General features: G+C 43.6%; 1 protein-coding gene across 2 annotated transcripts; it reads left to right on the top strand.

The window, feature by feature from the left end:
• Positions 1-802: 802 nt before the first annotated feature.
• LOC135394537 (histidine--tRNA ligase-like) lies at positions 803-23,127 on the top strand. Of its 2 annotated transcripts, none has more exons than XM_064625319.1 (13): positions 803-996; positions 5,749-5,835; positions 6,798-6,917; positions 7,005-7,226; positions 8,872-8,979; positions 9,078-9,176; positions 9,249-9,342; positions 11,490-11,614; positions 15,197-15,269; positions 15,537-15,724; positions 17,199-17,315; positions 17,413-17,559; positions 22,940-23,127. In XM_064625319.1, the coding sequence occupies exons 1-13, from the start codon at positions 901-903 to the stop codon at positions 23,006-23,008; spliced, it is 1,545 nt and encodes a 514-aa protein (XP_064481389.1). In that variant the 5' UTR covers positions 803-900; the 3' UTR covers positions 23,009-23,127. The 2 variants fall into 2 exon arrangements, with proteins under 2 accessions (XP_064481389.1, XP_064481388.1); XM_064625318.1 differs by lacking the exon at positions 803-996 and adding an exon at positions 4,602-4,751.
• Positions 23,128-25,828: the final 2,701 nt, after the last annotated feature.

Below are 25,828 nucleotides of genomic sequence, written 5' to 3'. Positions count from 1 at the left end.
CTCGTTACAAGTACCAGAAGATTTTAAAAGGGACTTTACGTGTGGGATCTTTGCCACTTGTTGCAGGTAACTTATTCCTTGAGTATAAGGAGAAGAACAGAGGGAAAGAACTCAAGGAATATACATATATGTTGTTTACAAGTTCATCTTTCCTGCCTCATGTTCCTTTGTTCAACGTACATGCCGTGTTTTAGCGAAAAACGAGCCACGCGCGCACTCCATTACATTTCTTTTCGTTGTCCTGTCATCGGTATGGCAGAAAGTGCCGGCATGTACGAGGGGGTGAGCAATTGCCCGCCAGAAGTGGTGCCGAAAGGACACATTTCGGGCAGGAAGAAGCCGCTTTAGGACAACAGAAGAGAAAGAAAATCAAGAATACGGAGAGGTGGGAGCACAAATGGTCTACTTGTCCCCCCCCCCCCCCCCGGATGCCAAAAGTGGGCGCGGACCTATAAGTGTAGTCCCGGAATCTATCGGTTCCAATGTTGCGTCTTACTGTGTACCTGTTATCCTGTTTTTTTGCAAGTGATCCACGTTCTAAAGGCGGGCTGCACAGTAAACACAACCTTGCAAAAAAGAACTGCTCGAGCCAGGGTTCTTTTTGAAACTACATGTCCAATTTTCTGTCTCTGATTTTCGCGACCTTTTGTGTGACAACACCTCTCAGCTCTCAGAAAAAACTCATCAACGTCAAGCTTGAGGTGGTCGTGGGTCATGGTCCCACGTCCCACGCAGATTCGAGCACGGCCGTACAATTTTAGCCATAGAGCTCACAAACGATCCGGCAACCATGTGTAGCATGTCAGCCTCCATTAATAGCGTGAGAGTGGAAGCAGTGCATACGGTGTCCACGAAAGATTCTGTGTTAGCGGCTTTACTTTTCGATTGTGATATATTAGAATGGATAGCTCGCAAAAGGAAAGCGTCACACAACAAATCAAGCAGCAAGGAGAGGTGGTGAGACGTTTGAAGGCCGAGAAAGCTCCAAAAGAAAAGGTGTGTTATCACGTTGTGACGTGTAGCACCGTTGGTTGCCAGTGAGTTACAGTTCCGAGTTATTCATTAAATCACCACCGAGAAGTCCAAAAGTACAACTTTTAGGCGACGCGTTGTGATACATGCATAATCATCAGAAGGTGTGAAAGTTTTGGAAACATGACCATATGCTCATCTACGTAAAACAACATGTGCTGCAGGACATTTGTACGAGAAAAAACCGGCGATCTACGAATTATCGTTGTTGCAAAACGGTGTTGATGCTGCTACTAAATGGCAAATGTGACGTAATTGTTAGTACTACAATTGCAGTTTTCCAATTGGCTAGAGCTTTGTCCTGATTGTGTACGACCTACTTTTGAGAAGGGAACAAAGCTCGTGAGTAGAATTTGCACTTTGTCTGTGTGGCGCTCAGCCGGTATCATGCAAATTCACGTTAAAACAAGGAGAGATCCGATACGCTGCCGCGTTATTTCCCACATGGAGTTGGTGGGAGTCCAGGGATTTTTCCAGCACCACCCTAAGACACCCCCTCCCCCCAAATTGCCTGCAAGATAGGCCAAAAACGTCAGAAAAGCTGCAAATATGTGTGTCACCGTCCTCCCCCTGAAATGAAAATCCTAGGAATATACCTGAGTGGGACATTCCCGGAATCCTCCTGAAGCTTCTGTACATCTTGGATATTCCAAATCCTAGACCCATTTTCATTTGGTGTGCCACATACAGGCTGGTACTCTGCAACAAGTTGAGGAGGCAAAACAGTTGAAGTTAAACGTCACTCATGGCTCATGGGCGTTGCCATGTGCACTACTCAAACATTTTGAAAAAAAATTTCGGGATTTCATGCTTTCCACAATGAGGAACTCGTGTTTCTAGCACACTCAGATGTGGTAGCTATGACAAGGAGCATGTGATGAAACTAGCCGAAATGTCACAGGATGGGGCGTGGTAGAGTAGTAGATGTAGTGCACTAACCGATGGCCACGCGTAGGCCATAATGGTTCTAATTGCTCATTGATGAGCAATTTTAAGCAATCGCAACCCATGAGCAATTGTTTACAGGTCGCAGCTATATATCATTGCCACATTAGACAAAAAATGTACAACCATAACTATATTTAGCATGTATTTTGTCATAAATTTTATTTTCTTGATAGTTAAACAATACCTGTTCAAAATCAGCAGACAGACCAGCATGAATCATCACATGAATCAGCATGAATCATCACATGAATCAGCATGAAATAGTGTAGCACAGGCTTTTAGAGGACTTAAAGGAGCGCAGAGGGCTATCCAAGAAATTTTCAGAGTAAGACGTCTCATGAAAGTGTGTGTGTGTGAATTCACCGAATGGCATGAAAGGTTTTTATGTGTGCAGTTTGTTTCCCAGAAAAAAACTTGCATAAACACAGATCCACGCGTTCACCCTTAACTCGCCACTTAAGGTGTAACGAGGAGGAGAAGCATGATAGAGCACTGCACGGGCCGGGCCGAGCTTTGCGTTTTTTATGCGGGCCGGGCTCGGGTTTCAGCCACTGGGCCGGGTACGGGCTTCACAACGCCGACCATGGTCGGGCATGTACGCGAACATATTTGGCGAGACTGGACAGCTGAATTTTAATGTCACTTTTTTTTTCATTGGGTATAGTGTATCATGGTATTCTCATCTGAGAACTATCACTTTTTTTATAAGTGATCATGCTTATTTCGTGTATAATGGGTCTGGATTTCACACGTGCACTCACACACATTTGGGGATGTTTGGTGTGGCAGGCGCGCTGTGCAAGTCCGGCATGACGGTCAGTTAGGTTAGGTGTTGGGACATATTTCCTTCCCAGTGAGAGTCCTGTACGAGGGTCAGTTAGGTTAGGTGTTCTGACATATTTCGTTCGTGTGAGAGTTCGTGAAGGGGGAATAACACCGGTGCACGCGCAATAGAGCGGAAATGAGTCTCTCTTGATCCGCAAGGTACACACATATCGCCCACAAGCCACTGCGCGCTGCCTTCCCAAGCAACCAAGCACACAGCGGCTTGCCAGCAGAGAAACACTGCCTGTAAAACACAGAGCGTACCTCCTCACTCTCCACCAATTAGCTGTGTCCTTTTCCTCGCTGCTCTTTCAATACGCGGATTTGAAGATAGACTAGAGCATAGCGCACGTCAAAAGAACCCCAGGTGGTCCAAATTATCCGCATTCCTATACCATGCGGCATGTGCAAAATGTCACCACACTGCGCAGACAAACCTTACGTGTAACATCACAGTACCACAGTACCATTTGTGCTCTTTAGTAAATCTTAATACGCCTCCGAGCCTCGAGACATGTAGAGCAGAGGCGGGCTGGACCGGGCCTGAGCATGGAAACAGTCAGGTACAGGCTGGGCCCAGGGCCAGCGGAGTCGCCCCGGGCTGGAAATCTATAGAAGACGTCAGGCCGGGTGCGGGCCGTAGCAGCCCGGCCCAGTGCACAGGCCCGAAAATTAGGCCCGTGCAGTGCTCTAAAGCATGATACCATGTCACCGATGACGTTACGCAGTCCGTGCGTTCTGGTTCGCTGGTCAGTGCAGGTAAGCGCCCAGTCGCTTTGCCGGTTCCCTCAGAGAATTGGGGATAGAAGGAGTGGTCGAATCATGACCAAACCAGGAGCAGTGCATTTTCAGAGCCCCGAAAAGCCAAGTAGCAGACGACAGCTGAGTAGCAGACAACATTTCTGTGAACCAATCAGTGAGCACTGACTCTGTAGCATCAGTTCAAGGTCACAGGCAGATCACAGGGTGGTACTGCCCTCCACCACTGTTGCGCACGGTCGCTTTTGTGGCATACTTTAAATTCAGTTTCTGCAATAATTATGACTCTGTGGGGTGAATTACATGGTGCATCTTACTGACCTGCTTAACAGTTTTATAGAAAGGAAACAGGGTGTTAAAAATGACTTCTGTGCTACTTTAAAATCAGGGAAAATGTTAAGTTCTTGGCAAACAGTAGCATTAAATAACGTCTCCATCCGTGACATAGGCATCATTGGATGTTGACAATAAGAGCAAATGTAGTCTGCTAGAATGCAGGGTATGTCAAATACATAAATAAAACATCATGCACTTCTTGACTGCTGGATGTCAGCATTGGCATGCCCAACTTCCTCAGTGTACCAAAATAAAAATAGCGAAGGCTTTACTTCACATACGTATAGTAGTAGACTAAAAATAGCTCATCATTTTTACTCTAAGCAGTTGATAGATGTTGCAAAACCTAGTACTGATGAACTCAATCCTAGTTATTGGTGGAAGGCTGAGGCTGAGGGTCTATGAGCTCCACAGAAAAAAAGAAAAAAAGTAGAATATGTGAAAGATCTTGCATGTGACAGTGTCTTTAGGGCAAGTATATAGCTGCACGCAAAAGACAAGATTGAGAAGTGCCATGTTGCTAAATATTGTGCACAACCATGGGTGTGCATAGCAACAATAATAATATTCCTACTCAGTCACTCTTACACACCCCTCCTGGAATTAGGAAAAATCTTTTTTATGAATAAGGTTATTACATTTGGTATGTAGAACAGGCTCAGGTTTTAGCCTAAGTGAGCCACTGTTTCCTCTTCAGATGTTCTGAAGACACCTTTGTATTTTCTCGATTTTCCATAATGCTGGGCCTTCGTGCTGCGACTTTCTTCCGCACTTCCGTCTGTGCGTATACCAAATTCTCCCTTCTTCCTCCTTGGCGGCACTTATCTATGGCTAACCTTTCTGTGAAGCAGGTATGTGGTCATTGTATCTTCTAGAACAGCTGTTATTGTGTATTTAGTTAGAATTTACTTAGTTTGGGTGTCACTTTACGTAACTTGTTGTACAAGTTGCAAGAATATACCCCAAGTAATGCCGCACAAATGTAAAATACAGTTATTCACATCAGTATGAACCTGCATTCCAAGTTTTAGAGCAAAGGGATACAACAGAAACACTCTCTTGCTACAACAAGTGAGGCCAGTGAAGCACTGTGTGTAGGATTCAGTGGACAGCAGAACTGCAGTTCTGGTTTCCTTTCTCTAGGGATATCCTTCCTGTGCACTGGGCAAATAGGCTTCTTCCTATAGTCATCCACATGATCCATGTGTCTTTCAGCTATTCTTTAGCTTCAAACACATATTATTGCATGCAGCTGCTGAGCTTGCAAAGGGCACTTATCAGGAGCTTGAAACGTTGTAATGGGAGCAGATTTACATACAAGGTGTGTCAGCCTGTTTGTCTGGCGACATGTTGCATGCGCCACAAGGTCGGAGTGCAGACATGCGCCGGAAATCTTCAGCACACATAATTCTGGAAGCAATGTTTACCTCCCCCAGATTGCTACCGTCCTCGGAACATTGTTTGCAGAACCATAATTCTACAGTTTAAACTAAACTTCTACATGAGGGACTTATCCTGTTCTCCGAGCAAGTAATTCATATAAGCAGTCTGACAGGGAAAGTTCATGTTTAAGCTGATATTTCACAGTAATTATAACATTATTTTATGACAGCATTGATTTCAAAAGCACAACATGCAAAATGTACTCCATGTTCAGTCATATAAATTCCGAATTGTGTTCAAGGAATGTAAGGGAGATGATAGTGTTGTTGTGGAAGGGTTTAGTAGTGGGGTAGCTCATTTCCAATGGATACTTTTATGCTTTTAGCTGAATGGTGGCACACATTCAGCTGGTATTTTTGTTTTTCTGGTGATATTTATTGTTTGCCTTTTGTTCACTTTATACAGATTGATGAGGAAGTGGCTAAACTGCTGCAGTTGAAGGCACTTCTTGCAGATGATGAACCTCATAAGTTTGTGCTGAAGACACCAAAGGTAACAATTACCTGCTTGGAAAACGCAACCTGCAACGTTTACACTTTCTGCCATTAGCTGTCTTCGATTCAGCTGCACTTTGTGAACGAGTGCAAGCAGTCCAAGCTCCCGCATTCGATTCAACGGAGGTGCAGCCGGTGCACTACACTCGACCATTTGATTGACAAAAGTGCCGCGGGAGTCATCAGTTCTGTTAAGATGGGCCTGTTTTTACTCATCGAGTCAAGTTTTTAACAATAATCGCTCAGGAAATTGTGATGCAGTGCAGACGTCTGTGCGAAACAGTCTCATGCTTACACTTTTCTATTTGATTGGGCTCAGTGTACCTTGCACAAGAGCAACACCTGTTGTGCACTTCTTTTGCACTCCTTTACATTGCCCCTTGCACTTTTCTCAAATCAAAGACAGCTATTGATCTGAATGCCAATACATGAAGCTGCACATGAAGCTGCATGGAACTAAACTTTGACTTTTATGAAATCCAATTTGTATAAGAATAACCGTAGAGCTTGTACGCCAACAGCGGAGTGATCGAGTGATACAGCAACCCAGAGGCCCTTCGATTGCATGTTAAGGCTCATTAGACTTAAGTACTAAGAGAAAAAGGCGGGCATGCTCATGAGTGATTTTCGCTGAGGTATGCCTTCCAGTGCCTCTCTCTCATTTTTTTTTTACGGGAAATTCAGCCGCCCTTTGTCAACAGACTTTTTATTTTGACAGTCACTCTAGGTCAGCCAGAAGCATGGCACAGGCCTGAGCTTGGCACCGCAGTCCTAAAATCTAGCCCATGTGGTGTCCTAGATGATTGTCATGGGGCCTCGCCTCCTACAGCGCCAGACATGACTGGCACTATAGGGGAGATAACGCACAATATTTTCATGGGACCTCAGTATTATGTGTACCTGTAATACCTTCTGGACGCACCTGTAACTTATATGCTAGATTTGGTTGCCTATGTGTAGGGGACTAAGGATCATGGACCAGCAGAAATGGCAATGCGTGAGCATGTCTTCAGCACCATCACCTCATGTTTCAAGAGACACGGAGCAGAGGCTCTCGATACTCCAGTATTTGAACTCAAGGTAAAGATGATTTGCCTGCTGCATCTGAGCACATAATTGAGCACATGTTTCATGTTTTATTTTTGCATCACTTTGTGCTACGTGTAGGACACACTTACTGGAAAGTATGGTGAAGATACGAAGCTTATCTATGATTTAGCGGACCAAGGTGGAGAAATCCTGTCACTGCGATATGACCTGACTGTGCCCTTTGCTCGATACTTGGCCATGAACAAAGTGACGAACATCAAGCGGTACCACATTGCCAAAGTATACAGGAGGGACAACCCTGCAATGACCAAAGGACGCTACCGCGAGTTCTATCAGTGTGTGAGTGTTTTATGAGTAATTTTATTTTTCTGTCATGCACTGGAATTTATTTGAATTTTTTGTGTGGATTTTCACAAATATAGCCACACATTTGGAATAGGTTCATACATGTGAACTCAATTTTAATGTAAATTTCGATGTTCCCATTATACATCCTTCGACTCAGCTGCAGGCACTGGCGCATAGTAAGAGAATATTTTTTAGATTCCTTAGCTTTTTTGTAACACTTACCAGTGTCTTTAATTCTTAGTGAGCTTCTAGACTGGAAATTTGAAGGTCACAAGTATGATTACTAGTACTCGTTTGCTCTTTCATGAACTGCATTACTTTCACTAATTGCATGCACCAGAAAACAACTTATAACAATGAGATTGCTGTTCTTGCATCACTAAACACCAGACCATCATCATCATCATCACAATGAGATTACTGTAGTACTGAAGAAAGCTCAAGTTGAAAAGCTTTGGCAAGGGTTGTTCCAGGTCTAGGGGAAACATTCATATATTTTATAACATGTGAACATTTATATAAACATCTGCCTTGGGCAAGGGGAACAAAAAATAATGGATCATTTCCATGTACGCGTCGCTCCTGGCGGCTAGAGACGACATGATGAGAAAAGCAATGATCACAAATTAACACCATGTGGATGTAGCTGTCATTTTTTGAGGACATAGCAGGATAACATCTGTTTTGAATGGTATAGCCTTCTTCTGTGGAAGCACACAACATGCGATATACCTAAAAAAACACACGAAAACTTGTTAAGGCATATTCATAACACGTCATGTTTTCATGCCAACTATCATGGCGACAGTTCGACGCAGCACATTACAGGCATTGCACGAAGCTTCAAAGCGCATGCTCCAACACCGGCAAAGAGAACGATGTTGGGGACGGAGAGCGTGACACACAAGTTACAAAACCATCTTCCTTCATGTGCCCAACGGCGCGAATGCAAAGCTCCCATTTCTTTCGGTGATGCTTTTACGGTGGGAAGCGGAAGAACCATACACTGACATTTATGCCTTTCACGTTTCGGCAGTTCAAACATTACAGACATTGCGAGAAAAAGCTTCGCCAACTCGCATCACAGCCTACAACATGTTTTCATGTCGACAAACATGGTGGCCGCTACCAGAAGTGGCTAGGCATGCGCATACGCGTACCCAGAAATGGTGCATTGGATGAAAATTTCGAAACCACTATTTATGTATATGCAGTCTTCTGAATGCAGTTCTTGTTTTTCCTGCTAGGTACTAGATCAGGCAATCAGGTTATGTTCTGTGTTGACTTCAAGTAGCTTCGTGCTGACAGGTCCTCGCTGTTGTTATTCCTAGAAGTGGTTCTTGTGAGAGGTGATATCTACTCCAGTGTGGTAAACTCCTAAGCCTCATGTGGTGCCTGTCTGAAACTCTAGTATAAACATTGCCTTCTGGTACTCACCTAAACTTGACCTTGATTGAGAGCTTGCTGAACCACAGTAGCGTAGTAAACATAAAAATAAATCATTTATGCTCCTAAAAAAGCTATAATTCACCAAGTTACATTATGCTTGAGGTACAGATTGAAATTGTGGTGTGTAGCATTTACATGTAGCAATTACAGCGCTGTTGCACTTACTTTTTCTGTGCTTTGTCTGCAGGATTTTGACATTGCTGGTCAATATGACCTTATGCTCCCAGATGTAGAATGTGTGAGGATAGTAACAGAAATTCTGAAGGCTCTCAAGCTTGGTGACTTTGTAGTAAAGGTTAGTTTTATGACTGGTACTTACCGTCATTATTAACAGGAATAGCAGGTATAACTCTGTGTATATGTGGCACGCTGAATCCTTGGTTGCAACTGCAGGTCAATCATAGGGAAGTTCTGAACGGTATGTTTGAGCTGTGTGGTGTTCCACCTGAGAAGTTCAAGACAATCTGCTCTGCTGTAGACAAACTAGATAAGGTAAGGATTCGTTATCATTGTCATATCGAGGGAGTTATCATTCTGCTAACAACAGTCTGCCTGTTTATTCAGTCACCATGGGAAGAGGTGCGGAAGGAGATGGTAGAAGAAAAGGGACTTTCTGAAATAGCCGCTGATAAGATCGAGAAGTTTGTTGTCAGAAATGGTGAGATATGACAGAATCCCTATGCAGACTCAGTATATTGATGAGTTGAGGTGCAGAATCTGACACAATTTGCTGCATTTTGTGAAATTCTTAATGTACTTGAACAACTTTACTTTTAAGTTAAGTTTACTTTTAAGTAGAGCTGTGCGAATAGCAAAATTTCCATTGCGAATAGTTTACGAATATTTCACTTGCACTGCGAGTCGAATTCGAATAGTCAGAAAAGGTGCAATTCAAACAATTTTGAATACTTCATGGTGAAATATTTTGTGGTCTTGTACTCATTAGATGTTTTTCTGCTTCAAACATGAGCGTATACAAAGAGGGGAGTCAAGTCCTGTAGATCACATAAACAAAATACAGAAACTGACACTGAAGATTTTTGTTTAAGTTTAATTTGTACAAGCTTTCGCATGGAGGTCCACGCTTCCTCCACCTTCCTTCAAACATGTGAACTTTTCACCCAGCTTAACATATCGTGAGAGAAGGGTGTCTCCATGTTGTGTATGGTGGACTGCATTAGTGGGATGAACTGCATTGATCGCGCACATGTTCCGTGCAGCCTGCTTTGTGTGGATCTCCTCATTTCTGGTTTAAATTGTGAATGTCCTGTACTCTTTTAGAAACTGCAGGTATTTCCATCTTTTACTGGACATAACTCTGGAAGTTGGGAGTACATTTACTGGAAAGTGCAATGCCCAGAGTACAGTGCTGTCCATGAGCTCACAAAATTTGTAGACTTTAGTGACAAAATATTGAAAACTGACTAAAGCGGGCTTCACCTAACGCTCCAGTGTAATGAGGAGAAGCGGACTTGCAGGATGAAGCCGCACACTAAAAGAACAATGGCGGTACCGTGAAGTGGGCTTCACCAAGCTCTTATATGTAAAGAGGCGAAGCTTGTAAAGAGGCGAGGTTACGAATAGTATTCGAACGGCGTCAGATATTCGTTTCATGTTCGAAATTTTGAATATTCGCATTACATTTATGTCTTTCAGTATCCCATAGATCCACAGTATGCCATGTTCCCTGTGGCAGACAAATTACTGTGACGTTATATGCATCGCTGATGGGTCGTACTGTGAATCAGCTTCCCTACTAGGTGGCTTGTACAGTATTTATTTCAAAGCTGACACACAAATGTTTTAAGTACTTCACTCATGCTTGCTTGTGTGTCAAGTCTCAAGTTATGGTCTACAAGTACCAAATATCACCAAAAATGATTAAAGCGATTACCATATTTACTTGCATTATTAACGCACCCTCAACTTGGACCTCAATATGTTGGTACTTTTTCCCACATATTTCTTGTACTCTGACTGTAGCCGCACCACCGGTAGTGTACAGCATGGCGATGGGCACCATAGTATATAGTCGTCTGTCCATGTCTATGTACTATGCTCTTGCATTTGTTACCATGTTTAAACGTAACTTACGCACTCTATAGGTGCTCCCTCTGTTAGTACACAGTGGAAATTTTGAAGTATCTTGTGCTAACTAGAGCAGGAGTAAGCTTTTATGACATATAGGATGTCATATAAGTGGATTTTCAGAGATTTTTATTATTAGATTCTATTATTCTAAATACAGTAGTCAAATTTTGACATCATACTCTGTTGGGTAGCTGGAGAATATTGAAACTCGCATGTCTCAAGAACCACTTTGTTTAAAAAGTCACTACTAAAGGGTTGAGGATTGGGCTAGTTGGTACTGAAGCATCTAAACTATGTAGCACAGTGGACACCAAAACGAGAACAGAGAAACTGACAATGACATGCGCTTGTGATCGTCTGTCTCTCTGTTTTTGTCCTTATGTCCACTGCGCTACATAGTCTAGTCACCAGTAAAATTTTGATGAATTTGTATTAAAAAAGAAAAGAAAACAAGAAGGAAAGAAACGGGACAAACGTGGCACTCCCATTGTTGGTTGATGTGTGGCACTTGATCAATACCTCCACACATTGTGTGTGAAGTTGAAGCACCAGGCCAGGGGTGGACTGACGGAGGGGTCCAGATGTCCTGACTCCCTCCCCCCCAATTTCAGTCCTTTCGTAGAGTTTCAAAATTGACCTTGGTGGAGTAATAGCATGCTGACCAAGGCAGCGTAGGTGTGCTGCGGTAATAATTGTGATGCCTCTGCTACTTAGGTGGCCGTGACCTTGTCACTGCTCTGCAAGAAGAAGAACTTTACAAAAATGCTGCAGCAAAACGTGGGCTCGATGAGCTAGACCTGTTCCTCCATTACTGTTCGCTATACAACATCAGTGACAAGGTGAGTCTTCTTGTTTATGCCTCATCAAAGTGAGTTGGAGGCTGTTGCTGTTGGACATATCAATGGATGAAGTTCCTTCCTTGAGTTTGAGGAATAGCTACAGGGAGACACAACGAGGATACAAGACGACACCAGTGATGGGCAAAGTACCTCAAAATTATACTTAAAGTAAAGTACCAAGTACCTGGCATCATTAGTACTTCAAGTACAGTACAAAGTACCCAATTCAAAGTGTACTTCAAGTAAAGTACAAAGTACCAGGCAAAGTACTTCAAGTACTGATCAAGTACATTGCCAATTTAGTTTGTATCACTTTGCATTTTACTGTTTAGCATCTGTGACTTGTTTTTTTTTTTTTTTTTTTTGCAGAAGTTTAGCGAGTATTCTTGACAAATGCTTTGGAGCCATAAAGTCTTAGGTTAAGTGCTAACCCGTGAATATAAACTTAATCAGAGGTCATAATGTGCAGTTACATGTAGGAAGGTAATCAGCAGCTGTGCTGTGATTATGCAAAATAGTATTACACCCTGACTGATCCAGGATTACCTGCCTAGTGTGGTGTTCTGGTACTAATCTTCTGCTATAGCAGACTAGGAAATTTCAAGAAGAAAAAAGTACAAGGCAACAGAAATTACATATTTCTGGGAATTTCTTGCTGCTTTTTGTTTAGAAAAAGAACATGATGAAAGTAAAAAAGATGAAGCACAGTATAAGCCTTCATTTTTATACGACTGTAATCCGCTGCAATGTAATCCATGTGACCAATTAAAAAAAACGTAAAATGTAAAAATTAAAGCCGGTGTGTCTTGCAGAGTGTTCATCATGTAATGCAATCACACATATAATGTGATATATAATGCATAAATGCTTATTAATTGCGAATGAAGGAGACATTATAAAAAAGCATAGAACTCTGCATTGCGAGAACTGAAATGACAATGGACCAAGTCATTGTGCTGCCGGTTGCGATGTCATAATGTGTGCGTGTCTTTGTATTCCATTCGTTTTACATAATAATAGAAGTGTTGATACTTTTTACACATTTCAAGCCTCTCAACAATAGATGTGCTTCAACAAATGTGCTATTTAAAAACAGAAAAATCCTTTTTGGTAAAATGTACCGCATCCCACTAAAAGCTCTGAAGTGACGGCACGAAGACGAAAACTCAGAGATAGCCCTATCTGTGTGTTTTCGTCTTCTTGTTGTCATTTTAGCGCTTTTAGTAGGATGTATTTTTGATACTCTTTTGTGACTTTTTGCCTGGAGTCCAAGTTTGGGTACTTGAGTACTTGATGGGAAAGTACTCGGAAAAAAGTACTTGAAGTACAGTACAAAGTACACGATTTAAGATGTACTTAAAGTAAAGTACAAGTACCCAGAAATGTACTTAAAGTACTACTTGAGTACTTGGTACTTCAAGTACTGCCCATCACTGGACGACACTCAAGGAAATGTTGCCTTCATCCACAGTTCACCAGCTCACTTGCTCACTGCTCATCCGTTCCTTGACATATCAATATTCGATGTCATAATGTGTTATTTGGCATTTTCTGGAGATAGTTTGCATGTGCATGGTGTCTAATGAAATTGCATGGCTATGCCACTGTTTGCCACAGTTGATGCTGTGGTCAAGCTTGTATCATGTCACATGGGCTCTTGCAGACAGTAATGCCTCGCTGTGAAACAGAATGGGTAATAACTCACCTCGTTGATAAAATGACCTTGACGTTGAAAAAGTAGTGTCGCAGTGGCATCAATGTTATTAGCGTCCACACTAGGGTGTCGAACCACAAAAAATACGAGTTCGGTTCGGGTTTACGTTCCCTGGATTTCGTTCTGGTTGAGTTCCGGTTCGGCCGTGCCAAAAATCAAACCGGTTCGCAAACCCATTCAACGCTTCCGTTTTATATCCCATAAAACTGCTTTAATCATCCTCGCTTTTATTTCCTATGCTTTTATTTATCCTCGTTGCTTTTATCAGGAAATGCGTGGCTAATAGCATACTGCTGTTGTCTGCATTGACGTTTATAGTGGCCGGGTACTCCCTTTAGCAAGAGAAAGAAGAAATGGATGAACACTTGCAAATAGCATCCACGCTGATGAAGCGGTGTAGTCCTACTGTTCCCCAAATCACTTTTTTCACACGCACAGTGCCAGCACGATACTCATGAAGGAAACCAAATTAGATGGACAGCGTTTTACATAGACGACGGTACTGCGCAGACACACTGCATTCGCAGTATGGATCAATCTGAAACCGTACTGAAACATGTAGAAAATAGGTCTGCCAGCCTTGCTGTGTCCGGGCGTCCGGGCTTACAGCAGTGTACCAGATAATCCACAACGCAAAAGCAATGTGTCATGACACAATTGCACTACCAGTAAGCAGGACTACATTTATTTTTCAAACCACCACCAATCGTACAGGTATGGTACTGTGTATGCTCCTTCTCCACTTTTCATGTTTCTGACTTGTTTAATTTTTACTGCTCATGTGTAACGGGAAATGTTTGGCGCTTGCTTAATCGTATATTTGTCCTATAGAGCCACACAACTGGTCTACTCCATTATTGCTTCATTCGGTGGATGATGGCAGGCCACTAACCTTTCAGAAAATACTGCAGTTGCTAGCAGAGGACGGCCGCGACGTTTGCTTGAGAATCCAGCGTTTGACAAGCGTACGCGCAGCGCCTTCTCTCTGAAGAGCGGATGCCGCAGCACGTGCGTGCCGCGCTAGCAGCGGCGCTCACAAGAACAACTGCGCTTCAACGTGTTAAAAAAAAGAAGCTCAAAGCATACTTACTATACGTCCTCGTTTGACTGCTAGATGAAAATTTGCGAAAATTTGCAGTGTGTCCTCGTTCGGGGATTGAGAGGCACTTGAACTTTTATGCTTACTTCTTTTGTCTCTGAACCGTTTCGTTGCAAACCGGTTACCACAATTATTTTTTCCAGTTCCACTCCGGTTCAGGTTCAGAGTGTCATGAAAATTTTGGTTCGGTTCTGGCAAAAATGACGGTTCGGGTACGGTTTTCTGTTCAGGTTCAAGTTCGGTTCGACACCCTGATCCACACATGATGCTTCACGTCCCTTTTTCCAGAGTGGTGTACTTCACCCCTTGTATCCCATATCCTGAATTTAATGCTCTGTGATTATGTCCCCATCGTAGCTGCACTAATACTGGCATGTGGACCACAGAGGATGTTTTTTCTCTGTGTTTTTTTTTTTCAATGTAAAGTAAATATTTTCTATCAGAGGCCTTCAGAGCAACTAAGATGCTGTTTTTGCTGACTGTTATGTTACGTTTGCGCAGGAATCTCAAATTGAAAATATGATTTGCAAATGTTAGGTAGCGTGTCATCTAGCTGTTACATACCTACTCTCCTGCACAGAATGTCTCTCGCAAAATGTCACCAGCAAAAGCAACATCTGTGCTGCTCTCATAGTTTTCTAACAAAAAAAAGGAAATATGTACTTCTTAACACATTTTCTATAATGTGGCTGAGAAGAACCTGTGACCTTTTCTGTGCTAGCAAGAGTGCAAACCAAGCTTTATGATCTACATAATATCCATTTTGCAGGTGCTGTTCGACATGAGCCTGGCACGTGGTCTTGACTATTACACAGGGGTCATTTATGAAGCCGTACTGAAAGGTAGATGAATCACGTGGTATTAATAATTAATGAGCTCTTAATTTAATGCATATTGGACACTGATGAAGCCAGATATGTGTTTTCTGTGACCTTATTGTACAGATGCTGCACCATATTTGTAATAAAAATATACTGCAGCATGTAAATCTCTCTTACAGTTTACTGCACATTCGCATTATAGAAGCGTATCGTACATAACAGCGAGCCTCTTGTGTCACGTACCCTACACAGCAACATAAAATACTATGTTTTCTTCCTCTGTGACAGACTCCAGCCCTTCGCTGGGTGATGGACCAGACGCATCCAAGGAAAGCACATCCGTAGGGAGTGTGGCTGCGGGAGGCCGTTACGACACCCTCGTAGGCATGTTCGATTCTAAAGGTCGGAATGTCCCCTGCGTCGGAATCAGTATTGGTGTCGAGCGCATCTTCACTATCCTTGAGAGGAAAGCTGAGGTGCGGAATTTCTGTTGTTTATGAGCAGCCGCGGGTCAGTGCGTGGACACGCTAGCAATTGGTCCACAGAGGCCGGTGTTCCCGGTGACCCGTTTGATGCACGTGGGTTTCAGCATTAACTGCCAGCCGTGCCACAAAAGCACTTTCACTATGAAGAGTCTTTAAAGCGGAATGTGACTGTTCTGCAGGGTTTCTACCAACCTGGAAAACCTGGAAAACGGGGAATTGTCAGGGAATTTTCGTGTAATTGGAAAAGTCAGGGGATTGTCAGGGAATATGTGGTCAAAAAGCAGCTGAAGTCGGGGAAAATCGCAGGCAAGTGCCGTGATGATGCACGGCGAATCGCAAGTGTTGACTGGTGGTTGAGCGGCGATGCCTCAACAACGTTACCGTGAGTAGAAGTTCGCCAGTATGACAAGCGCTTGGGCAGAAAATTAGGATAGCCTCACTAACACTTAATAAATGGTCTGTTTTATGAGGGATCTGTATCAAAACGTAGCACGAGGCACCAAGTTCCCTTTTGTTTTTGTCAGGGAATTTGCTTGAAATAGTCAGGGAAAACCTGGAAAGGTCAGGGATTTTGAAGGCTACAGTTTGGTAGACACCCTGGTGCTGGCATAAAAAGAGGAGAATCGAGAATCGGCGTCTTATGCTTTTGGTGTCCCAGAGATCTGTGTCTGGGATCCACGCAGTACAATCGGAGCGAGCTAATCTTTGTATTTTTGGGAGCCACGTCTCTGTGTTACATTTGAGGCCACGTTAAAGTTGGCCAAATACTAGGGCTGTGCGAATATTCAAAATATTCTACATTTGTACGGAATAGCTGTACCGCGCTATTCGTATTCAAACCGAATAGCATTTTATCGAATACTGGAATATATTCGAAATTCTGCAAACTGGCTTCAGCTCATGCCTCTGAGCGTTGGGCAAAGCCTGCTTTACATTTCTGCGACTCAAATGTATCCTGCAAGGTGGCTTCGTCTCATGCCTCTCTGTGTTAGGTGAGGCTTACTTTATATTTTTGCACGTGTGGATTTGAATATATACTGCAAGTTGTCATCGCCTGATGTCTCCGAGCATCAGGCGAGGCCTAGTTTACACTTCTGCCATTGCTGCCAGGTTGCGGGCATGGTTTAAAAGTGCAATTTGAGGGATCACGGAAAATTATCTCTTTCAAGAAAGAAAAAAGAGAAATATTTGTGTCACAAGATGGGCAGTTGATGAAAAGTCAGTGAGTATCTGTGGTGGGAATCAAACCCACACCTGTCATAAACGTGGTGTAATAGCAGCATACCTGACTGCAAACGAGAGAGGTCTGGGTTCGATTCCAGCCACCAGCACTGACTGGTCTTCCATGAACTGCCATCCTTGAGATCATTGCTTTGGATAGGTGAGACTTAAATGTTGTTTCTGTCCTAATTATTGTACGAGCCTCGACACAGCCACATTGACTTGACAACTGTTGTTGTTTCAGGCTGAACAGACAAAAGTGCGGACCACTGAGACTGAAGTGTACGTAGCATCGGCACAAAAGAACCTCGCTACAGAAAGGATGAAGATATGCGCCGACCTCTGGGACAAGGGCTTCAAGGTCTGGCAAATTGATTGGCAGGCTTACAAGCGTCTTATTACAAGCTACAAAACAAGACAATTTATGGAGACATACTGAAAAGTGCCTCTTTGTATAGGTCGAACAGCCCTACAAACTTAATCCAAAGTTGTTAGTGCAGCTGCAGTATTGTGAAGAGAAAGGCATTCCACTGGCAATAATTATTGGAGAGTCCGAACTGCAGAAGGGAATCGTGAAGCTACGCAAGGTCACAACGAGGGAAGAGGTGAGTGCATTTGGTCATGTAGTAACTAACTGAAACTTTCTAATAATTTTGTAATTAAACAATGATGAATAACAACAAATCAAATAACAAAACACAACAAGAGTTTACAGACATTACATGAGGAACAAATGAAGTCAGTGTTTGTTCGCCACCAAGAACAAGTGTCACCATTAATGACCCATACATGAAGCCATGCATTGCCTCAAATTTCGGAGGCCCGGCATATGACCCACGTTTTCATCCTGCATTATGTGCTGGTTTATAGTTCAGCACCGTTTCAGCGCATTCTCAATGTAGCCCATGCAGGTTTCATTGGCTAATTTTATGTGGGCAGCAGGGATGTATCTGCATCATTCTTTTCATGATGAGTAGGGCATGAGAGCTTGTGCAGAATGCATATTTTTTATCCATGTGGTATTGGTAGGGCGTTGTGTATTCGGGTTTTATGTTTTTGAAAATTGGGGGGGGGGGGGGGGTAAAATAGAGTTTTGTTGCAGGAGCTCTAAAACAGGGTAATTGGGACGAAAAACAGATCTTCAGGTTAGAAAACGAAAGAAAAAGACCGCTTCTCGCATTTTAGATGAACACGGTGGTTCGAGAGGATCATGTGGAGATCAGACTTTAATATCGCAATTGCAATGTGCTCCCTATAAATCAATGCTGTCAATAATTAAAAAGTTGATCAAAATGTCTTTGTTAATTAGTTCCCTAATTGAGAAAGAATACAGTTGCCTAGTGGCAGCCCCGTCAAGTAATCCTAAGTAATACAAGTAAAAGTAAAAGCGTCCTAAGGCAACTCCCCTTTTTATGAAAATTTGTTGCAGATCAACACCCTGTATAATAGAATCATGGTCGCGTGTGATAACGGCGATAATCGAGGAGTGAGACATAATGATATTTCAACATAGTTTCTCCAACGCCGACGCTGTGTGACAATAAAAGTGCCAACGGACGACAATAATGCTGCACAGTCATTTGTAACTGCGCAAACTGTTGTTACAGGTGATAGCAAGAAGCGTATGGCCCTAAAGGTGGTATCCGGACAAAAAGCACAGTTGAACTGAAGGTGCAATCGGAATATAGTGGGTGCCTGAAATACATGTAACCAGAATGTATTTCGTTTCGATACACTCTGTAACATTAGAAAACGAATTTAATCGGATTTTGCAGCCGGCTGCGTGCTTCTGGCTCAACGCAGGCAGCAATGTGTGGACCGACGTCTCTGGAGTCCGTTATGAAGACAGGCTGTCTGTCACAAAATGCGGTCTTCCGGCAAGCTGCCGAACAGTCGCTAGAAGCATCACCGTTCATGCTTTCGGTAGTATCGGATTGCATCCGGTGACGCCGTCAGCTGAGCGATTGGGAAATTCGCTGGCAATGACAGTGATGTCACCGGAAGAGCCGAAGCAAGGGAGGGCCGATACGCCAGCAGCTGGTTTCGAATTCGATGTTTTTGATGTTTTATGAAAAAACACGAACAAATTTTGCGAAATTTTGGGGGGGGTTTGTTTTCGGAAGGTATCTTCATGTGGATTTCACATTAACTTCTGGATTCCTCACGGACACCACCTTTAACCCTGACCCGTATGGCACGATTTTGCTTGTGACTTGTGTGTGTCAGCATCGGCGTGACGAAGTATAGGGGCGTGCATTAGATTTTCGCCATGAAATGAAACCAGCGCTAAACACGAACGTCGCCGGACAAATCACGCGTGTGAGCACAGCCATACGACATTGTCGAGGATCGAGGTTTTACTGCTACTGCGCTAATGAATGGGATTGTTCCAAACTATGCATTACCGTCAGGAACGATGGTTTCACACGTGAGAGCACAGTGAAACCGTGCAGTTTCTCGGCTACATGACAAATGCGGAAGATATTTTCAGTGCAAGAAGAGAGCACTTGCTACCTTTGTTCTGAGATGTGCTCATCAGTAAGCCATTCCACATTCTGAACATGTCATCGCACTTTACTTCCATCCTGTCTGTTTCACCAGCACTTACAATGCAAACACTGTTCACTGTCCATGAAAGATTTTTAAAGAGAAAGTTTTTTACATTTTTCAACTTGCCTCATGAGAACAACACATTAGGCATGAGGCACACACACATGTGCATTAGGCATGTATGCCTTATGCCAAGCCAATACATTAATACATATTCCTTATTAGCACTTTTCAAGTGCATGTACGGTGGCATTTTACTATGGGTCAGCAGAACACAACTGTGACCATGCTAGTTTTCCCTAAATTGTCACTCTTAGAAGCCTTTATCCTATGACAGGAGATTCGATATTCGATTCATATTTGAAAATTTCAATATTTGCACACCTCAATATTATATACATAGCGTTTTACGTTTTCGAGTTTTACCCGATTTCTCCCCGAATTCTCCCCCCCGAACGCATATCAGACAATTCGGGTTAAACCCGATTTCGCCCCGAATCGATCTCCGAATCCGCGAAACGCTCCTCATGCGCAGAGGCGCAAACGCGAAAATACAAGCATACAGCTCCTCTGCAGCAGTCGAGTTGGTTGAACATGAGCTGTAATCCAGAAGATGTGCGTTCGAGTCCTACAGCTGGCTAACCTTTTCAGTGACTTCCATCTTTCAGAGTTAGTTGAAATCGTTGAAATGAAAAACTGTAAAAGAGAGAACACACACGCCGGAGAGAGAACGGCACGCGCGCCGCGCATGCGTTTCTTCGTTCGCGGGATCCCGGCTGTTTCTCCGCGTTCGTCGCAGGTCGTAGTTCCACTTTCTTACGCTTCAGTACGGGCCGGCGGAAGAAAACCGCCGAAGACTGGATTCACGATTTCCCCGACATGGAGATCAGCAAAAGGACGCGGGACTGCGCAGGACCCAGCTCTGGGTCCCTTTTATGTCGCTACTGCTCGCTAGAATTGTCCATCGACCCTGCCAAAAAGCCGTACGACCGCGTGATAGAACATGTGGCATCCCAGAGGCACTTGAAAATGAAGGAACAAGCTATGTCACAAGAAGCCGAGCTGAAGCAGGCGACCATAGATGACATTCTTGTGCGCCGCCGTGAACAAGAGAAAAAATCCACTGGAGCAAATCACGACTTCGTGCGTGCCTTGTGTTTCGCAGGGCTCAGTTTGCAGCACGCGGACAGAGCACTTGGGGACTTCGTGAAACGCTACTGCCCGGCTGCAAGAACAATGCCTGGTGCCAAACAACTTCGCGACAGGCATTTGAAAGACGTATTTGAAACGCAAGTCGCGGTCATAAAAAGAAAAGTCACCAGTGCAAAAGTCAGCATAAGCGTTGACGAGTCACCGGATGTTGTAGGAACGCCAACGGTGAACACTCTTTTCTCCTACTTCGACAGTGAAACAAATGAAAAGCGGTCCACCTTGTTGTCAGCCAAGTGGACATCTGGAAGCTGGCTAGAGTCCTTAACCCACACATGAAGCACACAATGAGCCAAGACATAAACACATATGCTGGTATGTTTTCTCTTGTAACTGACCTCAACAGCATAGTAGATGAGTTCCAGATGTATGTGAAGGAAGAAGTGCCAGGAAACGCTTCCCTCGACTCATTGACCTACTGGGCAAAAACTCCAGCTACCCAAACTTAAGCCTCGCAGCTACAGCTTTTGTTTGCCAAATGGCAGCTGTGAGGTCGAGAGGTCATTCAGCAAGCTCCGGTACGTGCAAAGGCCCGAACGATCACGTATCAGCAGTGAAACACTCAAAATGAGTGCAATGATGTTTGTCAACAAATGCCTGTATTCAGCATAGGAAGAGTGGGTCACCTGTAGACTTTCATGTCGACTGTATTAGTGGGTTCACTCATGCTACTGCCTATTTACTTTCCAACCTATGTACCACTGCTCAATAAACCCGATTTTTACCCGAATTACGTTCTTCTCACGATTTTTGCACCTGGTTCTGCCCGATTCTGGGCTCAACTTTTTTCACCCGATTTTTACCCCCGAATTCTGTCAAAAATATTTCCCGAAAACCTCAAACCCTATAGTGAAACCCGCGTATAACGATATTGACGGTAATCGCGAATTACATCGTTATACGGGGTACATCGTTAAACGAGGGCTGAGGGGTGAGGATAGTCGCGCGCCACCCCGCGTGTAGCAAAAGAAAAAGAAACAGATGCTAAAAAAAATAACGCGAAGCTGTGTGACAAAAACTGGCTTGGGAAAACAGCGATCAAAACTCGTGGAGGGAACCAGGGGACATAGCAGGACAACTTCTGGCAACGCTACACGTCACCATTCCGCAAGTCGGCTTCACCTAACGCCTGCGTGCTTTAGGAGAAGCTCGCTTTAGAACACTGTCGCGCGACTCGCGGGTGGAAAGCACGTGCTAGGCCTTTTGAACCATCTCGCGAATTTGAGCACCATTGGCCAAATACGGAGACACAAAAGCGTTACCACCTACCTCTTTGACTGACAGTATTGGAAAATGAACAGTCGCTGTCTATTTTCTTGCCTCAATTTTTATTTTGGTTTAATTCTTTTGATGTGAATTTCGGATGATACTAATTTTTTCCGCTACCCCGTGAGATTCGTATCATCGAGATTCTACTGTATCTTATCGCGGCGATTTTCGCCGCGAGGTTACGCGCACGACGGACAGCGTCCAACATCGTTATACGAGTATTCGGAATCGCGGTCTCCATAGATATACGCGGGTCGTTTCCCCATAGAAACGACGTATATTTTGACGGTAAAATCATGAACCATCGTTTTACGAGGGATATCGTTATCCGCGGGTTTTACTGTATATACATTTCTTTAGGTGCACTGTTAGCAAGAAAGAATGTTAGTTTCCTTGCCTGAATGGGCAGCTTCACAGTGAAAATGCATATACAGTGCCCGCACAGGATGTATGCTTTGGTAGACATTGTCTACCATCAACTGGTGTACCATCAGGCAGTTGTTCTTGGAAATTTTGCAATTAGCTAGAGTTGGACACATGGCTGTAGCATGTAACATCTCTGTCATGAAACAGTGAATCAACTGCAGAGGATCTGCACAATGTGACATTCATGATACAAATAAGTATCATGAACACCTGCTTGTAGCATATAATATAGCCCTTACATGCTGTATTCCACACATGCTGATACACTGTAACAAGCTGGTAAAATGATTGGTTTCTAGGGGGTGTGGCCATGTCCATGTCCATCAGCAGGAAATTTTGTGTTGAGTAATTTTTTGTTGAGATTCTCTGTCATCAATCTTTGCTAGGTGTGTAACAATTGCAAAATTTTCCTAGTGGCTTTAGCGGATACAACACTGTCCCTAAAAACATCTCAATCCTGATGTAGTATGCCCCATAAATACAATATCCACATCCATGCATGCACTTACAGTTTACTTGTCACTTTTTCAGTTTGAAGTTCCAAGGGACAAGCTGTGTACAGAACTAAGGAATTATCTGAAGAACATGGGCAGCTCATAGACGTCTCTCGGTTTCGATCTTCCACAGGTTGTGGTGTCTACCAGTGTGCACCACCACTGGAACAATGTTGGTTATTTATTTTGGTTGCTTTTTATAAATATAGATGCTAAAAAAATGGCTCTCTGCCTTTTTTCTATTTTCTCTCTCTCTCTGCCTCTTTTACCTCTGCGTGAGATCATATTGCTCGCACAAACCAATAGCATGTGCATAAATACTGCTTCATGAAGTTTGCACCAACCCTGGTTATTGATAAAAGCTGGTGAACATGCAAAACCGGAATCCGTCATCATCAGCAAGCTGAGACAAAGTGCTTGAAATATCTATCAACCGACTCGAAAGTTGCGTCTGCTGAACCGATTGAGATCTAATCCGTTTTATCCTTAGAATGGAAGCCACTTTTGATCCTCTTAATATGGAAACTTCAGTCGGAGCGCTGGCAATGTACAAAAGGACGCAGGACGACACTGCTACATGAACCAGACAAGCATATCAGTATGATAGTCTAGCGTCTAGCTAACAGTGCAATGGCCACAACCGACAGAGCTTTCCTTCTTGTGTACCAGCTGGTTTCGAACTACGTAATCATTATGAATTTAGCAGGTAATCAACGTCTCAAACAGGGACCCACACAACAAGGGCACGTCCTGAGGACGTCTATATGATGTCATCAACTGGACAATCAGATGTCCATAAGATATCCTGGATTGTCCGGATGACATACTATTGGACATCATTCGTACTGCCATTGCAACAGCCGAGGACTTGATTTGGGCAATCCTGGGAGCCTCCTCTATGACATTTTCAGGACGTTTTTCTGGCCACTCCAGAACGTTAATGCAGTATGCCCCCTCCCCCCCGTATGCTATGTATACATCTTATAATGTAAGCTGTTTCATCATACAAGCCTGTTCACTGTGAGAAGACATTTTATTGAATATTCTGTACCCCCACTCAAAAAACCTCATCTGTATATCACCTTGCAACGAGCTAGCTAACAATGTATCATGCTAACATCAGTTCTTTGAATGAGCAGCTAGATCTCGGAATGGGTTTTTCATCTAAATAGGTGAGTATCCTGAGAAACGATGGTGGTTCATTAAGTTACCAGCACCATAAAGGGCATATAGATGCAAGCTAGCCCAGGCACTTTGGTACACCAAAAATATGAAACTTGCTCCCATCCTAACATGAGGATATCATAGGGTACAGCTGACATGTAGTATAAACAGTAACTGCCACCAAGGAATATTTGAGGCATAGTTTAAAGTGACAGTCGCATCCGTTTCGGGCGATTTCGCAACTTTAGTGTCATTTTATTTCTTATTCACTGCTGAATACGCCATCGAAAACCCCACACCAAATAGTGTCGTTGTTCGGCTGTTATTCGATGGAATACACGACAAGAGCAGACGACGGATGTTGTTGTATTCCGCTAATCCCTCTCTCAAAAAGTGTGGAAATGTATTTATCTAAGAACTAATCAGGGCGCGGCCTCCAGATTCTGGACCGGGACGCCGTCGTCTGCAAGCTCTGCAAGGCATTTGGATGTCAACATGTCCGACGCGAGCGAGTATGTTACCTGTCGTCGCTATCCAGAGATTTCCTCGCGAGGACAGCAGTGATGCAGTATAATAGAGGACAATGATCCTTGTTCTACAGATCCGTTGCAACGACACTGTATACTAGAGATACCGAGACGAAAATGGTCGCAACGATCATACGCCGTTCGTCAGTTACGAGCAGCTTCTTGATTCAGTGCTTGACAGACGCCCACTTCAAAAACCACAGCCCAACAGCTGCGTCTGCGGGTGTTGCAATCAGAGGAGCCGAACGTGTACTGTGTTGCCGTGCAGTGGGCCCGGTAGCGACGCTCTGCAGTAGCACATTGTTCAAGTGCATCAGCTCAGATCCTGAGGGTCAGTCGGGCTATACCAATGGAGATTAATTTGCTTTTGTCATGCTGTACATGTCACATCACTGTGGCATGTATAGCATGGCAAAACCAAATTAATCTCCCTTGGTGCAGCCCGGCTGACCCTCAGGATCTGAGCTTCCCCTTTCCGAAATAACACAACATCAGCAGTACCTAGACTGGTAGAAATCCAGCGAACCAGTATAAGGAAGTATAAAGGGATTTGCCTCAAGGCGAGAGCCACTGATATTTCTCCTAGGCACCGTCCGGATCATTTGCATGGTATTTAAAGGGTTACCTAACCCTTTAAATACCATGCCAATGATAAGGATGGTGCCCAGAAGACGAACAGTCTCTGTTCGAGATATCAGCGGCTCTCGTCCTGAGGCAATTCCTTTCAAACATCAGCAGTGGTATCGCCAAATAATTATGCTTCTACAACATATGCTTCACCATACCACGTTGACGCTGCTATGTCAGGATCTCGAGGTGCTGGTGTGCAACAGCTGATATCGCCAAAGGATGCCAGCTGCACACTTTTAGCTGTGCTCGTCTCTGCATACCCCAAGAACGACTGACACTATGTTGGAGGGTGCTAGAAGGTGGGAGGCTTGCCCTACTTGGCATCAGGAACTGGGTCTGAGTACCTGCAAAGCAAGGTTGCAAACAGTTGTGCGTTTCTGAAAAGTGTAACTGTATCGTAATGTGGCATCAATTCATGATAAAATGACATAGTACTATTTGGATGAGTCACATTCTACAGCGGAGATGTTGCCTTATGCAGTGTACTGTTTTAGGCAGTGATAATCCAATATTGCTCTGAACAAGAAATATTATTTCATGCTAATAAGGTAGTACTATTTATGCTCTGTGCCATAGATGGAACCCCACTCAATTTGAAGCACTTT

The sequence above is a fragment of the Ornithodoros turicata genome, chromosome 5 (genome assembly GCF_037126465.1).
Source record: "Ornithodoros turicata isolate Travis chromosome 5, ASM3712646v1, whole genome shotgun sequence".
NCBI lineage: Eukaryota > Metazoa > Arthropoda > Arachnida > Ixodida > Argasidae > Ornithodoros > Ornithodoros turicata.
The sequence above is the reverse complement of the archived record's forward strand: the minus strand, read 5'-3'. Positions and strand labels throughout refer to the sequence as shown.

Bases quoted from the DNA above. Each gene is read 5' to 3' on its own strand.
- LOC135394537 (XM_064625318.1), top strand. From the start codon at position 4,638: ATGCTGGGCCTTCGTGCTGCGACTTTCTTCCGCACTTCCGTCTGTGCG. The intron at 6,918-7,004 runs GTAAAGATGATT...TGCTACGTGTAG, and splicing joins CTCCAGTATTTGAACTCAAG to GACACACTTACTGGAAAGTA. The intron at 11,615-15,196 runs GTGAGTCTTCTT...TCCATTTTGCAG, and splicing joins TATACAACATCAGTGACAAG to GTGCTGTTCGACATGAGCCT.